The sequence below is a fragment of the Hippopotamus amphibius genome, chromosome 11, assembly GCF_030028045.1.
Source record: "Hippopotamus amphibius kiboko isolate mHipAmp2 chromosome 11, mHipAmp2.hap2, whole genome shotgun sequence".
Taxonomy (NCBI): domain Eukaryota; kingdom Metazoa; phylum Chordata; class Mammalia; order Artiodactyla; family Hippopotamidae; genus Hippopotamus; species Hippopotamus amphibius.
This window is the reverse complement of record NC_080196.1, coordinates 99,374,986-99,394,039: the sequence shown is the minus strand read 5'-3', so window position 1 is coordinate 99,394,039 and position 19,054 is coordinate 99,374,986. Positions and strand designations below refer to the sequence as shown.

Genomic DNA, 19,054 nt, shown 5'->3' with positions numbered 1-19,054 from the left:
AGTGGGGTGGGGCAGTGGAGGCTTCAGAAGTTAGAGGTCAATGAGGTTTCAGAAGTGTGAGCAGATTTGCATTCTGACAGCTGTGTTTGTTTGCTCCAGCGCTGCCTTTAGTGTCAGGCAAATATATGGCTTCTCAATGATTTGTGGTTTCCTCTGCTACCTTGATCTAGTTGCTCTGTAAAATGTCTCCTCAGGATGGCTGGGAAGACCAGTGCATACACAAGTGACTGTAGATTGTTTGCCAAATATCATGAGTAATATTAAGAGAGGCAGCTGGGTGTTGTGGTTAGGAGCACAGATTCCAGAAACAAATTGACTTAAGTTTAAGTCCTAGCTCCACCAGTTACTGGCTGTGTGACCCTGGGTAAGTTACTTAACCTCTCTGTGTCTCAGTTCTAGAAAAAGGGGATTGGTTTTCATGATGACCAAATGAGTTAATATTTGTCAGGGCCTTAGAGCAGTCCCAGCCACCTAGAAAGAGCTCTGTAAATGTTTACCCGATAAATAATAAACATGAACTCTATGTCCTAATAAAGTGCTTTCCAGGAACCATCTGATTCCTCCCAACAGCCCTGTGAGGTAGACGCTTTATTAATGAAGGCTAATGTGAGATAATGATATTCATAATTCCATTGATTGGAATCCAGGAGAAATGGAGACTGTTCTCTCAAACTTATTCCCAAACACCTGCACCCTTCAAGCCCATCGTCTGCTGTGTTTGTGTAGAAAGTCAAGCCAGGAATTCTGGATGGCTGCTTCCAAAACGCCAGTGCCTTTACTTTTCTCTCCTGCTGCTGACACTTAGAGGAGCTGGCGGGAGGCAGGATGTGATTACCCAGCAAGAGGCAGCCAGGAAGCTGAGGTCGACGTTTACTGGGTCATCTGCTGACTTTTACAAGGGAGCGAAGAGAGCTGGAGAGGGCATGGGGTGGGGAGTAATCTCTGAAGTCCCCCCACATGCACGTCTCGTCTTCCAGGCTTGCTTACAAAATTTTGCATCCAAAGACTTGCTCATCTGGTCCAGACCTCTCATTTTATAGGCGTGAAGGTGAGAACCTGGACGGGTGAAGGGACTTGGCCAAAGTCACACCGCTACTTAGAGCTGAGCCACGCCACCCCGCACAGCATCTGTACTATGGTCACGGCTGCTCTCAGTTACTAGTCTGGGCGCTGGGCCAGGCGTGTTCAAGACATCGTCACTTTTATCCTCCCAGCAGCCCTCACTTTATAGATGATCATTTTATAGATGAGATAATCAGGTTCTGTAGCTCACCAAGATCCCACAGGTAGAACGTGGCAGGGCTGAGATTTAAACACAGATCTGCCTAATCCCAAAGCCCACAGGAGAGATTCACATTTTAGTTTTTCTCTTGCGAGCAGGTAATAAAATTGGACCAGGCTTCAGAGGCCAGTGTTGACCCTGTGTCTTGTAGTTAGAGTAGTTTTGCTTATAAATTCCCCTCATTCGGGTTCCCCCCCCCCACCCCGTTCCACCCCAGGACTCAGGTGTACAATCACAGGTTGGAGTGGCCTCTCGCTATGACACTGTGACACCAGCCCCATTGTCCTGGTGGGTGACTTGGAACCATGAACCCCAACCTGAAACTGTGCAAAGCTGGCTTTCACATTGCACAAGATTGTAATTCTCATGGTTTGCCCTGCTGAATTCTAAGCGATGATCATAGGGGAATTGAGTGCCTTTCCTTGCATCTCTCAGGGAACACTAGGTCTTCTCAAAGCACAGAGGAAGACCATTTATCTGGAAAGCACTGGATGGTCAGGAATCTTCTAGCTGATGGACCTGCAAGGCTGTCCCTACCCAAGGATTTTCATTCTAGTGAAGGGGCTCCCAAGGCACTGAGGGACCCTTTGCAAGAGAGCCTTGGTGCTTCTTTGAGCTTCGTGCTTCTTTGAGCTTCCTGCTCTCTGAGCATCCTTGCACTGTGAACTGCATGGATTTCAGCAAGAACTCCAAGAAAAGGAGAAAAAAAAAAACCTCTCTGGAGGAAGTTCCAGACAGAGGAAGGTCCTAGGCTCAAATAGGTCACCCAGGGCAGCTGATGCAGGGCTAAGACCTTGATCGCAGGAGAGCCTGACATGTGCTCTGCAGGTGAGCGAGAGGAACAGGGCAGGAGGAGCCGAGCAACACCTCCAGCCTCGTGGCTCCGCCCCTTCTCCATGCCAGACTGCCAGGTTACGGCTAGAACCCTCTTGTGGTTTCCCACGATTTCACCTTTTAGAAGCATTGCAAGCCCTTTGTTAAGGGGTTAATGGGATACAGGACTGGCACAGTCACCTCTTCTAGCCAGAAGAACTTGTTCTCCATAAGATATATTAGGTAAAAGCCGTTTACCAACATGCAAACCATGTAATACCATGATATTCATGTTTTATTAATATTGGATTTCTTCCGTTAGCAAGAACATCTGTCTCTGTAACTAAGAAGAATCATCAGTTGCTAAAGTTGACTCAGGATGGCCCCAAACCCAGCAGCTACCCAGCGGGAGAAGGGGATTTGGGGCAGGGGTCTCCGCCAGAATCACGTTTTGTAATAGTCATGCTAGTCATTCCCAAACCTCCACTCTCCGAAACAGACACCAGTGCAGCAGGCTGAGGACCTTCTGAAGCCAGACACGGTCATCTGGACGGTAGAACTTTCCGAGGCCTCCCAGTGTCGTTCACAGGCTGGTCTCTTAGCTACAGTTTTTAGCAGATGGGTTTTGTAGTTTCCCCCATAAGCCCCTCGAGCTGAGGCTTGGGAGTCAAGACCTCATGATCATCTTTTACTCCATCTCCCTGCTTTGTTACTATCAAGCCAGGTGCCCTGAGATCCCAGGGGTTATTCGTGTGGCATGGTTGAACTCAACTGGAACGATCTAGTCTCCCAGGGGCAGGAGGAAATCCCCAAGGAAGGAAAGGAGAGGTGAGAAATGCTGACTTGCCCCTGAAATCGGAAAGTAAACTCCATGGTTTTTCAAATCAACATTCAGTTCTATGTTTCATGCTCCCCAGATATGTAATTTGAAGTTGACATAAGCCTCAGAGGGAGAACTTTTGTACAATTTCTAATTTAGTGCTCTGTGCTGATGCTGAACCCACAGGGGAGAACGCTGTCGCAGTGGCAGTTGGCCACCTCTGATCACACACAGGTGGTAGGAACCTCTCTCAGCAGCTCAGATCCAAAGATGGGTGTAGAGCCTCGGAGCACTCCACGGGCAAGGATGAGACAGACATGCGCCTTCTCTTAGCTTGCATTGCCCTCTGGCCAGGGGTCCCCAAGCAGGGCCTCTTTCAGGAGGACGTGGGTACAAATGCAACTTGCTTCAGAAAATCTCAGTGATACCTGATTTCTACAGGACTCCAGGATCTCGAGTGAATCCTCTGGGGGTAGCTCTGACCCTCAGAAACACAGTCTCCACTCGGTTTTACACCCCTGAATCAGCTTCCTGGAAGAAAGAGACTAGAACTACCATTTATCAAGCATTTAGTACGTTGCTGGGCACCTGATATACACTTCCTCATGTAATCCTCATGTCCTAATAGTGGGTGTTACCAGTGAGGAAGTGGGCGTTCAGAGCGTTAAGTTCTTACCAAGGGTCTCACCGATTCCTGACCTCAAGGAATGCAAAGGTCATTCACGTGTGTGGTTCCTCTGGCTTGTCCTAGAATGAGCCCCTGAAATCCGAGAGAGAGAATGAGGGGGGAGCCACAGTGCCTTTTATGACCTTGTCTCAGAAGTTACACACCGTCACTTTTGTCATTTTCTATTTATTAGAAGCAAGTCCCTAAGCACAGCCCACACTCAGAGGGTAGAAAATTAGAAAATTAACCTCCACCTTTTAAAGGCACGAGTGTCCAAAAATTTGTGGGCATATTTTAAAACCATCACAGTCACTGTTTCCCAAACACCTGAGCTTGCAGGTGACCCGTAACCATATTTTCCATCTTGGCTCCCAAGGCTGCGATCTTTAAGAGCCAGAACCACGTCTTGGTCACTATTGTCGCCTTAGAACGAAGCACGGGGCCTGGCAGATAGTAGTTTCTCAAATATTTGAGACGTAAGTTCTTAATAAAAGCCTGAAACAGGGAGACTGTATTAATTATGATGGTAATGCGTCTAATGATATCTAGGCAAACTGGAGCCATCCAGGTTCACCCACTAACTAGCCAGCTGAGCGATCTTGTGCAAGTTGTTTTGACTAGAAGCCCTCGGGTTTAGAAGGAGGATCTCTGGAGTCCGTCTGAGCTCAGACTGGTTCAAATACAGTGGACTGAGCAAGAAAAGGCGTTGTGGCCCCTGCAGACAACACAAGCCCAGAGCATCGCCGGGCAGTGGCGCTGCCCGTGCTTCCTGGCCCCGGTTCCTCCTCTCTTTGCAGATTGCCCTGCTTCCCAACAGCGCTGCCGACCTGGACAAGTACGTCACTGGTGACAAGGTGCTGGCCTCAAACGCCTACGTTCCAGGACCTCCTGGCCTGCCTGGGGGCCAGGGCCCTCCCGGTGAGTATGAAGAAGAACATAAAAGCATCGAGGGAAAGCAAGTATCCTAGAAGGGTGGTAGGCTCCCCAGCCAGGGCCCATCAAGAGCTCACGTTTGGCAGGGGCGGGATAGAGTTCTTTAGCTCCCGTGGGTGGGAGCAGAAGCCAGGGTCCAGAGAGCTCCCATGCCTGTGTGCCAAGAAACCGACAAGCCTGAGAAACCCTCATAACCAATAGTAATCAGGGAGAAAAATTCATTGTCCTGGGTCTGGACAAGATTCTTAAAGGTCATCTTAAGGTACAGAGAAACAAAATGAAAACTATTTTTAACACTGACATATATGAACGCATATATATATATTTTAACATTGACATATATTAACATATTGACATATAATGAACTCCTGTGGGCTCATAACCTGGTTCTGACAACTCCTGTCCAGCCTCATTGCCACTCTTCCCCAATCCTCTCTCCTCCTTCCCGTCATTTGTGAACACACTTACACTGATACTTATTTTTACATCTATCTCTACATTTCCCTTTATAAGTCAATCTCATTGAGATGCAATTCTATACAATAAAATGTACACACCTAAGTTACACTTGGGCGAGTTTTGACAGAGGCATATACACCATATCAAGCACATACTAACCACCACCATGTATCTGGTCTACATCCAGGTGTAGCACATTTCCATCACCCCTTGTGCCCTTGGCAATCTGCATCCTCAGCTCTAGGCAACCACCCGTTTTCTATCATTGCAGTTTTGTCTGTTCTAGAACTTCGTAGAAAGGAATCTATTCTTTTTGTCTGGCTTCTTCAGCATACTGTTTTGGAAACTGACCCTTGTTACGCTGAAGAAAGTCCCAAACATCCTATCGTTCCATCAGGAAATACACAATGGGAACTTTAAAAAATAGGGACAGGATGTTTTCTGTTTTATTACGAGTCCCTCCATAGATAGATCAATACTTTTTTTCATACCAGTGAAGGAAATGATATTAATGTTAGCAAATGACTCTAAGACATAGCTGTCTTATCCCCGATGCTCATCGCTTAGCAGTGTGCTAGGTGTTGTGAATGACCTCCTGACATTTTAATGGGGACAAGACACGTAGAGTGAAAGCCAATAGAATAAAACAGTACCTACCTGCCCCCAAGTAAAGTACACAAAAACTTCCTGCTGTGGAAGCTTAAAGAAAGGAGAGATCACCGTAGCCTGCAGTGATCAGGGGACTTGGGGTTCGAGCTGGACACAGAAGGACATGAAAGGTAGGATTGGTCCAAGCAGGAAGGACATGAACAGATTTTAGGCTAGAAAGTCAGCAAAAACAAAGGCTTGAAATGCTTCCCAAACTATGTGTTTTCTTCTCCACTTATATCTTTGTTTCCTGGTTTCCATCAAAACCCAGGTGGCCTGGGTCTCAGTCTCTACAGAGACCAAGAACTGGTCCAGGACTTTGGTTTCTCCTCTTGATCATTCTCTTGGTCTCTGGGTCATGGTGGAGTTTTCTCCAGCAGATGCCACACACAGGCAGCCTCTTGCTGCTTCTAAGACTTGGTTCTCTTCTTACAAATTGATTGTTGGCCCAGTATTCTCCGTCCTTCTCTAAGGGGATACTCTTGCTCTGCTGCCCTGGAGAAGGTTCATCGCCAGGCCAGCATACATATCACTCCAACAAGGACAAGCTAGGAACAGGGGAGCATTGGCTTTTTTCTTCTTAATGACTTGCTGGCTTTTTTTTTCCAGTTCGGCCATCTGGTTTCTAGCATGGTTTGAGCCGTCCAGGGTCTTTGCTGGAGCAGGGAGTGGAGTGATTAGCAATGGGCTATTCCCTTGCTTCCTCCTCCAATCCTGTTTCCTTCTCTCTCCTTACTTCTAGCATCATAGTTCGTGACGCCCTCCGTTGAGATGTGTTAGGGCAACTAGAGAGATAATAAGATTTCTCTTACTCTTAACTAAAATTCCAGTCCTGAAGTCTGTGATGAATCACAGCTTGGGGCACCAATACAGGAAGCTCTACCAGGTTGGAATCCTTTGGCTTTGGTGCTGAGGGAGTGGCTGCTGTTCTCTGCCCCCCACTGTTACATTATAAGGTGCTGACATTTGCACATCAAAGCCGCACAGTTTAAAAGCACTTGACGCACTGATCTCTGAAGTTCATTGACTGTGTAAATGAAGCTCAGATATTATCTCTGGCCTGTCCTTGTGCTATTAGAGGTAAAGTATTTAGTTATAAGAGGGATCTGGTCCCCTTCCCAGATAAACTCTTTCAGGATGTACCTGGAACCCGCATTGAGAGTAGGGGTGTGAGACATACTTGAATGGAACATTGACTGCCTTTGAAGTCTGAAGTCTTTGTTTTGTTTTCCGGTGCCTGAAAGTCATTCCATCCTATCTCTGTGCTCTGTCCATTGTAGGAGCCATGTACAACCAAAAAGTAATCCCTGTATGCATTTGAAAGAGAGGGATCATTATAGCACTAAGGAATACATCACTGAGAAATGGTTATAGCCCAGCAATCAGCCCCGTCTCTGCATCGCAGTCATTTGACATGAAACATTTACTAAGTAGCCTTCTCTGTACCTGGGCCTTTCTGAGCATGTGCTGACAATTAAGACACAGCACATGCCTTCATAAAGTTGAGAGTCTAAAATGTGTTAAAACACAATGTCCTTCCCTATGCAAAGGAAAGAAATCAGACCCTTCCTTTACACCATAGACAAAACGGATTAAAAACCTAAATTAAGACCCGAAACTTAAAATTCCTAGGAGAAAACATAGGCAGAAACTTTCATGACATTAGATTTGGCAGTGATTTCTTGGATATGACACCAAAAACACAGATGACAAAAGCAAAAACAGACTTGAAATTCCCTATCTGTTCAGGCAAGCTGTCTTTGCCTGTAGCACCTTTAACATACGTTGTTATTTTAAACTGCCTGTATTGATAATTCTAACATCTGGGTCACCTCTGAGTCTGATTTTGTTGATTGCCCTGTCTCTTGAATGGGGGTTGTTTATTTGCAGGGCTAGCAGGGGTGGTTGGTTTGGTTTTGGTTTTGGTTTTTTATAACGTGCCTCGAAATTTTGGACTGAATGCCAGATACCATTCGGAGAGGAACAGTAGAGACTGGGGTATATGGTCATGACTCCTGGAGGTGGGTATCCGGGCTGCTAGCAAGAAGAATTGAGTCAATCTAATGAATAATTGAGCCGGGTTTGAGTGTATTGTCACTGTCTCTACCTCTAATGTTCTACAGTCTTCAGGTTTTCAGACTCCTCTCGTGGTAGGATACTGTTACTGTATGTTTAGTGGGGGCCTAGGGTGCCAGTGGGTTTTTCTTGGTGGTTCTTGGCTTTCAGCAGCCCCTGCACACCTGTGCCACACAGGGCTCCTCTCTCCATGTTCTTGCTGTTCCCCAGTGGGAGACTGCTGTGACTTACTGCTCCATGGTAGAGGTTGGGGGGTCAGGAATTTTCAGTTCTCCTGGTCCAGCCACAGTCCTAAGCATGACCCAGGCATCCAGGCCTTGGGGTGAGATCTTCTCGCCTACTGTGGTGGCACAACTGTGGCTTGTATCTGTGGCAGACCTTGAGCTGGAGAGCTTGCTGCCCCTCCCCCAACAGCAGTAGCCATCCCCCTGGGTCCTGCAGGCAGTGGCTTGAGGCTTTTGCCCCAAATGGTTGAATGTAGGAAAGTCACAGAGTAAGACTTGTTCTAGAAATAATACTCTCATAGAAGTGTGAAGAGCAGGTGACAGATGAACAAGACTGATGGGACACAGAGGGACTAGCTATGAGGCAAAAGCTAAGGCCAATAAAAGGGAGGCCAAACTAGATTTTTATTTTAGTGCCTCTGTGTGTGTGGTGCTGGTCTAAGGGGTGTGTGTGTGTGTCTAAACTCTCATTTAATGCTCATAACTGCTCTATAAAATAGATTTTTATTAGGCCTGCTTTACAGATGAGGAACTAAGGTTCAAAGAGGTCAAGCAACTTGTCCAAGATTCAGAGGCAGGTCCCCCTGCTGCTGAAACCTGCACGCACAGCCACTGCCCCACTGCATTAACCGCCGCCCTGCGGTGAGGCGGGGACGCAGAGGAGCAGGTCGTTATGAGACGTTAAAGAGGTGAAATACATAGCACTTGTCGCTGATTGGGTAAAAAGCTCTTGGGAACAGGGAAATCTATAGGAAGACTCTCAAGTTTCTGGCTTGAGTGGATGGGGGGCCTGGAGGTCTGTGAAAAGAACGGGAAAGTCTGAATCACTTTGCTGTACGCCTGAAACTAACACAACATGGTAAGTCAACTGTATTTCAATAAAACTTTTTTAAAAGAAGGGGGAAGTCAATTTTTGGTCATGTTAAGTTCAGGCTGCCTATGGGACATCTCAGTGGAGAGGTCAAAAGGCAAAGGTCAGAGTACAAAGAGAAATGGCTAACAGGGGCTCCTGGACTCTCTTGTCAGTCAGCCAGAGCCCCTGTCCTCCTTACAGGCTGTGGACTAATGAGGTGTTCTTTGATTGCAGGCTCACCAGGACCAAAGGGGAGCCCAGGCTTCCCAGGTATTCCAGGCCCCCCAGGGCAGCCTGGCCCGCGGGGCTCGATGGGACCCATGGGACCATCTCCTGATCTGTCCCACATTAAGCAAGGCCGGAGGGGCCCTGTGGTCAGTATTTCATCAGGGCTCCCATCTGTAGTTGGGGAAAGCGTGTTCCTTCTGTTAAACTAGGTCCCTCTGTCTTGTAGGGTCCACCAGGTGCCCCAGGAAGAGATGGTTCTAAGGTAAGTCTTCTGAGAAGCCTTAGGTTTCTCAATTCCACCTGTTGTGCAGGCATCGTGTAAAGTTCAAGCACAGTTTATTGTCCCCATTTTGCATGTGGCAAAGTTGAGACACAGATAGACTTTTTGTCCCCAAAGCTGGGAGGAAGATCTAAAAAGCCATTTTCTTAAAATCCAGAACAACCGTAATAACAAAAACAACCACCAAAACCACTTCTAAGAAAAATTACTCCTGTAAATGTTAAACAGGCCTCCTTGTTGTCACGGTAGCATGTGTTTTGCTTGTTAGCCAGTGTTCTTTGTGGGGCTGTTTTGTGTGTTTCCATTTCTTTGCTGTGTTTAAGTCAAGAACGGAAGAAGTTCCATTCTGTACAAGTAGGTGGTTCCACTCTGGGGGATGCCTGCCACTTGCCTCATAAGGAAGTCAGTGTGAGTTACTTTAGAAGCTTCTAAGTTATCCCACATGCTGCCTGGAAATACCAGCTTTCCTTCTGCCTGATCTGGTTGGAAAATATATGGCTTTAGGGGAAATCAAAATGAGAGGCACTTGACTCAAGCAGCTCGGTTCAAACCAGTGGTCCCAAGAGTACAGCTTCAAGCTTACGTTTGTTTCTCATAGGAAGGATTTGCTGTTTTGTGCAGGGAGATGGTAGTGGTGGGGGTCTCAGTAGTGACTGGGGTGGTGGCATCCCTGTGGTCCAGAAAGCTAACCCTGACACTTCTGCTTTTAGGGAGAAAGAGGAGCACCTGGCCCCAGAGGGTCTCCAGTAAGTAGCACCACCCGTCCTGCTTCCCCAGTGCAATGTTGCAGGGCTACAGCTCTGATGAACCTGGAAGTTGGTCTTATTAACGACAGCCAGCCCCTTCCAGCTGTCTCTCGGCCTGCCCACAGAGAACTCCGTGGTTACAAGAAGAATCACAGGAGCCTTTAGCAGCTGGTTGGGTTTTATTTTTGAAAATTCATTTCCTGTTGTTTCTTTTATCTTGGCGAATCTTTTTTTGGAATATCTTCTCTTAAGATTCAGAACCTCAGTATGCCATGAGTCTGTTTCTAGCGATGTCTTAGAACATCTTGAAGGAGGCAGGAAAGAAATCTACAGGGATAAGTCATAACTCTGAACGTTTACGAATTTAGCCATCACTAGAACCCTAGCAGGTCCGATGACCATCCCCTCCAGAAAGTGCAGACGTGCACAGCTGCTCGGGACCATGGAGATGAAATTAGCTGGATTGGATATATGGTGTTTGGGAGACTAGAAATGAGAATTCGTAGTATCCAAAAGCACAGATGATTCAAGCAGCCCCACTGCTTGTGAAGAAATCAGTGTCATTTCTGAAGAAAGACAAAGATCCTTGACCTTAGAGGTAGGAGGTCCAGTTGCCATTTTCACTCCTCCACGTGTTAGCTCTCCGATCGTGGCCATGTCACTTAGTAGCCATCCTTGGGTGTGCATCCCCTCACCTGTTACCGGATCTGCCACACCTCAGATGAGCATCCATGGCTGTCAGGATGCTCTCCATACGACACTGAGTGCTTTGCAGAGTTCTGTACACTGCTGTCCTGCTGCTTGCTAAGGTGGTGGCTTCAAAGCAGGGGTTGTGGAGGGTGGTAGATTTTACTACAGGCTACCAACAGGGCCAGAACATGCATGTTCACACGTTATTTTACCATGCCCCCACAGCACTTCACAGAAAGTCAGGTTTAGTAAATGTTTATAATGACGAAAAGATGTTCAGTCAATAGAAAACTCAGGAAGCCTCTGTTTGGACCTTTCCTGGTCAATGGGGAATGGATGCCTTTGCCATATACTGTCAACTTCGTTTAAATTGCAGTTATAGTCAAACCATCCTTATAGACATTTTAATAATTTCATTTTTTAAAAGGTAACATTTTAAAATGTGTTATCCTCACGAACCCTATGCAACTCTACGAAGTTAGGACTATTATTATCTCCATTTTATGGACGGGAAAAAGAAACCCAAATCAATTAAGTAACTTGCCCAAGGCTACAGGGCTAGTAAGCGGCAGAGCTGAGGTTCAAACCCAGCGGAACCCCAGCCTCTTGACCGCTGCTCTCTGCCTTCATCAGTGTCTTCTGGGGTTCTTTGGAAAGTAACCTAGAAGGGTTATTCTCATATTCTGTCACTCTACCAGATTTGATAGAGCCTAAGAGCTAGGAGAGGTCAGTGTGTCACCATAGCTCATCTGGGAGCTGAAGGAATGGAAGGCAGAATCCCCTAGGCTGCTACAGTCTTTACATTTCCTCCATTTGCGACCCAGAGTTGACTTAAGTAGTTGCCTGCAAGCAGCAGGACAGCAGACCCTGGAGCCCACGGAAGGCATCACTCGGCCAAGGGTTGGGTGTGTGGTGGTCTAGCTTTGACACCTCTCTCCTGCGCAGGGACCCCCTGGTTCTTTCGACTTCCTGCTGCTCATGCTGGCAGACATCCGCAACGACATCACCGAGCTGCAGGAAAAGGTGTTCGGGCACCGGACTCACTCTTCAGCAGAGGAGTTCCCGTTACCTCAGGAATTTTCCACCTCTCCAGACACCATGGACTTCAGCTCTGGAGATGACTACCCAAGAAGAATTGAGACAAGAGACTTGGGAGGCCACAGAGTCTTCCATCCTTAGCACCCCCCAACATCTTCATGCCAAAGAAAGAGAAGAGTGTTTTCACCTGCAGTGAAATCATCCAAAGAACAAAACAAAGCAAAACACCACTGGAGACCTAGAAAAGATACGTTCTTTTTTTTCTTTTAAAAAAAACAAAACAAAACAAAAAACAAACAGAAGACAAAAACCTCTTTTCCTTTCTTCTCCCTACTTCTCTTCTCCCAAACACTGTTTTCAGAATCCCCTGCTAGCCATACTGAAGACACGAGGGAGGAAATGATTGATTTACCTGCTTCCCCTGGAGAATCTGTGGTGGAACTTTTCTTTGACCTCCTTATTTTCCAGGGCCTCCTGATTTCTGAATTGGGTATTCTTACAGTGTCTTAAAATTTGGCAGACTATCAGAAAGGGGAAATGGCAAGGTGAGTTCTAAGAAAATGTGAATTTACTTGTTAAAAATAATAGATATGTGTCCAAAATAGACTCTTACTCCTCAGGATCAAAATTAAATCAAATTAAATTCAGTAAATCAAATTAACTCAAAAATTACATCAAAATTTTCAGTGAAAAGGGGAAGACAACAATGTATATTTACCTTGGTGGATGATTCCTTTTCCTTGTCAGTCTAACAGGTTTAAAATATTCTCTCCTCTTACCCAGCCTCATTTCCCAATTTTGATTAAAGAAAGGAGAGAAGGAGTGGAGATTAGAAAAGATGGAGGAAAATTACAGTCCCATGTTGACTGTTCTATAAGTTGCCACATATTAACACGCAGATGTGACTATTAAGGGTTCATGCCATGCTTATCTATAACTATCCTATTCGAAGAAGAAAATTACTCTAACTGTAGGAATAAATCCTGTTTTCAAGACAAAAAGTTAGTGAATGCAGTGCCCTGGTTCTCATTAGAACAATGGGTGCCTGGTTGCCAGGACGTGTTAGAGCTATTTAATCAAATGAGCGGGCTTGCTTAGTAAACCACAGATTACTTGTTAAATCAAGGTAACTGGCCCTTAGGGAGAGGTACCAAACTCCCTGGCTGTGACTGGTGCCCGCCAGGTGCCATTAGGCTGTGATCCAAGTTGAATCGATGTACAGTGGAGCTCAGGGCTGGAAGGAGGCTGCCGGCTTGGGTTGTTGGCAGTGGGGCAGGAGAACCTTGGGCAGAGGCCCTGCTGCATCCCAGCAGCTGGTAAATTTGCTGTCCATGGGAATTAGAAGTCCTTGTCAGGGGCCAACCAAGCTTGCCAGCATATTGAGACTAACACAAAATTGAAAGATGTCTTGCACAGGGAGGGAAAAAACAACAGTTTTCCTCATTGGCCAGAAATTTCCTTCCCACCCTTCCCATCTTTCCTTAATTTTCCATAATTTAGTTCAAGTTCCAGTTCTTGGAGGTCTTCTTGATTTCCCTTCTCGGCAAACACAGGAAGCACTTGGAAAAGTATATTCCCAAACCTCCTGGAGTCAGTGCTGGCTCTTACACCTCTGGGTCCCAGTAGGACTCACATTCTGGAAAAGGCTCTCTCTGGAACCACAGGAGCAAGAGTGCTCAAGGAACTGGCAGGAACGTCTGCCCCTTCATAATATTGTTGGGGAACCTCTTGGTTTTCACGGGCAGCTTACAGGCTCCTTTAAGTCCACTTTGTTGTTTGATACCCAGAATGACGTTTCATCGACCTGTTTAGAACTTTGCCCTTATATTGAGTTTCACAAGGAACCACTGTTGCAACTTCTCTTTGCTCATGTCCCATTGCCCACTCTGCAATGTCCCCATGAATTTCTGGGCGGTTTGTGTTTCATTTTCTTTTTCCTACATCATTTCACTCTCCTGGGAAAGCTTGTTTAAAGAGAACCACAGTGGGTGTGTATATGCCGCTTCCCAGTCTTTCTTCAGAACGATAGGAAGGCTTGTGTTTGCAAATATCAAGTGACACCAGCCTTCCTTCTCTCATCATCATCCTGTTAGGAACATAGGGCTCCAGTCAGCCGGCCAGTGGCGGAGTTTTTCACCAACACTTGACTCCGCTATTTCTTACTCGCACAAAATCCGCAGAGACTGTCCACCCAAATGTTGCAGCCGAAAGCAAACACATCCTCAGTGCTCCTTTTCTAGGATCTTTCCTGCCCCCTTCAGTCTCTCCGGAATCTAATCTTCACAGCCGAAGCCCTCGCCAGCCACGGGTTCACAGAGATGAACTGAGCAGATGTTGATTCCCATCTGGAATATATTTAATGTTTGCTTGCTTGTGGAATGCAGTATTTAAAGTGTATGGATGGATGAATGCTAAAAAAAAAATCCTGCACAGGCTCTATGAGAAATGATGAGGTTCATCTTTGATTTTTTTTAATGAGGAATTTTATTGCCTTTTTAACAGGGAACTGTATGTAGAAATATAATTTTCTTCTCTATTCTTGAGCACTCATAAAATACAACTAAACTGCATGTTTAGCCAGAGGCTAGGATAATATAGTAACAGAATGAATGGAAGGTGGTAATATCTGGGATTTGTGAGACGATTCTGGGTAATATTTTCTAGCAAAACACACAATAACCTGTATTTTATCTCAATCTGCTGGATCAGGTCAACTTATAAAATAATTCTCTATCCTCAGATTTTCAAAACTTGGACTACTACCATAGGACTAAATATGTATTCTGTATGCCCAAATTATATTTTTCAAAGATAAGACATCATAAGTCACTGTTATTCCTAACATATCTTTTAGGTATGGAAGGAAAACCAAAGCTTCACTGTCTAAACAGCACTTCTGCTTAGAACCTAATAGAAAAAGCTTTTGAGGGGAAGGGTGCCTAAAATTTGCTAGTTGTGGTAACCCACTTCATGTGTCATGAGGAAGGAAGGTCTTTGTACACTCCTCGATTCTGTCCCAGAAATGTTGACGTCAATTTTTTGCACCCTGATAACTAGACCTTAAAATAGGGCTTCATAGATTGCTTCTGTTTCGGAAAGCAATGGACATAAAGCTCTCCTGTTCAAAATAGTGCAAGGAGGGGATACATTTTAGTTTAAGAAACTCCTCCTCCCTTTCCAATTCCGGAGGGAGAAATTATAAGCTTCATGATGCCAAAGCCTATGGGAATACAAAGGGAATGCTGTCTTGTCTCTCCTTCTGTACTAATTCTAATACCTGCCACAGGATGCATTGGCCAACTAAAGTCATTTCTCCCGTATAAACTCAGACAGATGTGTTCATAGCCAAACAGGTAAATAACAAATGCACATTGGCATGCAGGGGGTGGGGGGGGTGTTAAGTACCAGGTGAAGGGCCCCCTGGTTCCCGCCATGCTCCCTTTCCAGGGTTCATGCTACTGTTGGCCTCGTGAGGCCTGTTTCCAGCCATGCAGGGGAGGATGCTCTTCATGACTAGGCGCCAGGCATCTCCTTGGGTTGACATATGACAGCAAATCCCTCTTCATACTTTGTGTGTCCCTCCCCTCCCTCTCCTCCCCTCCAGCCTGTCCCAGAGCAGCTTCACTGTGTAACCTTAACATCTTTCAGATAACCTTTCCTGAAAAGGGAATTTATTTGCAGGAATCCAGGCCAAACAACTAGTAGAGCAGAGCCATCTCAAGTTATTAATAATGAGTTCAGGGAAATAGATGACATTTTTCCTGGCACAGTCAGCATGTATATTTCACAACAAATCAAAAAATAATTTTCCATTTGAGAAAAAAAAAAAACAAACATGACCGTAATTGTTAAAACATAAAAACCTTGGACTTCACATGCTCCTGCAACAAATATTATTGCTTTAGGGATAACATAGAAAAAAGACCCTTTTACACATCCCCCAGGGACCTCAGTGCTCTTTATAAGGTCCCCAAAGCAAGTACCCTGGGGAATTCCATGTATGTCCTGATGATTTTTATTTCCAGTGAACGGTCATATACTTCAGTAGCTATGTTCATTATTTATAACAGGTCCATATAGCAGTTGAGCTAGTATTCAGTTATGGATGTGATACTATGAAATACTTTTGATAAGATTATATATGCTTAATAACAAAGTTATTTTTCTTATGTGGTTGTACTGTGTTTTGTCCTGACACCCAGTCCTGAAGAAGTAGTCTGCTTACAGGATGAAGACAAGGTGATAGAGAGAGACGTTTCTCTTAGGAGCCGGAACCTGCATTCTGGGTAGGCCACCTCCTGGGGGCTGAGTGTGGTCCCAGCATTTGAGTCTGAGTCAAGATCTGAGGGCCCAGCTTCCATTGAATCTGAGTCTCAGAGGCCCACGTCCCCAGCTGGGGGGTCCTCTGGGACCCACATGCTGGGGTTTTCAAACCAGGAACTCTCTGGGGATCATGGGAGATGCCTTAGGGGGAGGCCTGTGAGGGCCCCACCCCAACTCCCACTGCACCATGAACGATTCACCCTTCAATTGGTTTTGGATTAGAATTCCACGTAAGCTTTCCTTTGGGGGGCAGAAAAAGTTGACCACCTAAAAAAGAGGTTGAAATAGAGCTGGGGGAGAGAAAGCCCCATGAGTTGGTAGCTGAAGTTCCCTTATGGAAAGATAGGAGGGAGGGAATTTTCATCAGTTGGACCACACGGGAGGCAGAGTTATGTAATAAAATGGGAGGTTACTTCTAAGCGACGCGCAGCACTCTTCAGCAGGGTGACTTTAGCATCCCAAAGTTAAGTTGTATTTACACATCTCACTTTCCTCCAGCAAATATTTATCAAATGCTTGTTCTCAGCTGCACACGGCACTGTGCACAGCAGACACAGGGGAGCAAAAAGTCACAATCCCCATCTTCCTGGGGATTTTTGGCAAAACAGACATGGATCCTTCCAGGCAAAACAATTACATAAATTTGCAGTTACAAACTGTGAGAAGTGCTATGAATGAAAAGTGTTGCAGGAGCCAGTAACAGCCCGTGCCCGTGGGGACTGCCCTTCAGTCCCCGTGCCCTTCTTCCAGAAGTCACACACACACAGCACCCACAGCATTCATGCCAGACCTGCATGGACCTCCAGCCCTTACAGAGAAAAGCTTCACGAATCCTCTGGATGAAACAGCAGCCGATGGAACTCTACAAGACCCCTTCATGTATGATGTGTCCAGGCTTCTTAATTGAAAAAGCAGCTTAGCGAACCAAAAGCTGGAGGATTGCCTCTGGATATCCCATTCGTGAGGTTGGCTGGTAACCTCATGTGCTCCCGTCTTGATTCCTGGCAGAGTGTGAGGCTTGTTTCCGACCAGACAGGACACTGAAGTTTTGAAGACACTGGCTGTGCTTTTGGACCACCCCCAGCTCGTGTGCACTCTCTCACCACCTGCTCACATCTAAATACAAGGTTACCCGGTGGCCAACTGGGAACCTGCACTCAGCTACTAGGGGCTCCCCACATGACAAAGGTGATTCACCCAAGGGATGTGGGGGCAGCGGCAGGTGCCTTGCAACTGCAAGGTTCTGGGGAACTGGTAGAGAAGTGAGGAAGACAGGTGTGTTCGTTTTCTGGGGCTGCCAGAGCGAAGTACTCCAACCGGGGGCTTGAACAACAGAAACGTATTTTCTTACCGTTTTGGAAGCTGGAAGTCCAGTGGGTGTCAGCAGGACACCTTCTGGAGGCCCTGAGGGAGAAGCCATCCCACGCGTCTCTCTGGTTTCTGGGAGTTGCTTGAAATCCTGGATGTTACATGTCTCTGACGTCACAGCCGTTCTACCTCCCTGTCTCTGTCTCTGCGCCTTACATGGCATCCTTCTTTCTGTGTGTTCTATTTTCTCTTCTTATAAAGACACTACTTACTGGATGAGGACCTACCCTAATCCATTATGACCTCATCTTAATTTAATTAGATCTCCAAAGACCCTATTTCCACATAAGGTCACATTGAGGGGTATAGGTAGACATGAATTTTGGGAGGACACTTTTCAACCCAGTACAAGAAGAAAATGTTCTCCCTGGCCATTGACTCTTGTCACCCTGCTTATTTCCTTTAATAGCTTTTTTTTCCAATCTGAAATTCTTACTGGCTCCCTTCATTCAAAAAAAAAGTTCAGGACTTCCTAGGTGGTGCAGTGGTAAAGAATCTGCCTGCCAATGCAGGGGACACAGGTTCAAGCCCTGCCCTGGGAAGATTCCACATGCCACGGAACAACTAAGCCCGTGCGCCACAACTATTGAGCCTGTGCTCTAGAGGCCGTGAGCCACAACTACTGAGCCCATGTGCTGCAGCTATTGAAGCCCAAGTGCCTAGAGCCCGTGCTCCACAACAAGAGAAGCCACTACAACGAGGAGCCTGCGCACCACAATGAAGAGTAGCCCCCGCTCGCAGCAACTAGAGAAAGCCCATGTGCAGCAACAAAGACCCAGTGCAGTCAATAAATGAATAAAATAAACAAATTTATTAAAAAAAAGTTCACTGAGGGCCAAGGATAGAGCAGTGGTGGTACAAAGTCCCTGTTGTCATGGAGTTTGCCTTTTGGTCCAGTAAAACAAACAGATATATGTGTTAGGATTCTCCAGAGAAACAGAACCAATAGGATATATACATATGGGTGGATTGATGAGTGGATATGGATGACGGGATATAGATGTGTGTGTATGTATGTACACACAGAGATTTAAGGAATTGGCTCATGTGACTGTAGAGCACGGCAAGCCTGAAAACGGCAGGGTAGGCTGGCATCCTGGAGCCTCCGGGGAGAGCTGATGTTGCAGTCTGACTCTAACGGCAGACTCCTAGCAGAATTCCTTCTTCAGAGTCAGTGTTTTTCTATTAAGGCCTTTGACTGATTGGATGAGGCCCGTGCACATTACAGAGGGCTATCTGCTGTATGTGAAGTCTTCTGATTTACATGATAATCTCATCTAAAAAACTGCCTTCACAGAAACATCCAGAATCATGTTTGCTCACATATCTGGATACTGGTACCAAATACTGGGCCTCGCCAAGTGGACACACAAAATAAGCCATTATAATACATATCACTATTAAAAAGAGCTATGGGGGAAAATTAGGGTAGAGAAATAGAGCGATGGAGAGTGGGAGTATCTATTTATTTTAGATGTGATCTTCTGGAAAGACCTCACCGACAGAGGGGTTGTGAGCAGAGACCTGAGTGAAGGGAGAGGTGAGCCATGTGGAGGTCCTGGGGGAGAATGACCCACACAGAGGTGTCAGCAAGACCCTGATGAGG

At 46.1% G+C, this 19,054-nt stretch overlaps 1 protein-coding gene across 2 annotated transcripts in view; it reads left to right on the top strand.

Moving 5' to 3' along the window:
• CCBE1 (collagen and calcium binding EGF domains 1) overlaps positions 1-15,926 on the top strand; it is a 228,949-nt gene extending 213,023 nt beyond the window's left edge. For both annotated transcript variants that reach the window (XM_057698847.1, XM_057698849.1), the window contains exons 7-11: positions 4,380-4,500; positions 9,010-9,149; positions 9,230-9,265; positions 9,994-10,029; positions 11,665-15,926. In XM_057698847.1, the coding sequence (XP_057554830.1) occupies positions 4,380-4,500; positions 9,010-9,149; positions 9,230-9,265; positions 9,994-10,029; positions 11,665-11,898 (567 nt within the window). In that variant the 3' untranslated portion in view covers positions 11,899-15,926. The remainder of the gene's footprint in view (positions 1-4,379; positions 4,501-9,009; positions 9,150-9,229; positions 9,266-9,993; positions 10,030-11,664) is intronic.
• The last annotated feature ends 3,128 nt before the right edge of the window (positions 15,927-19,054 follow it).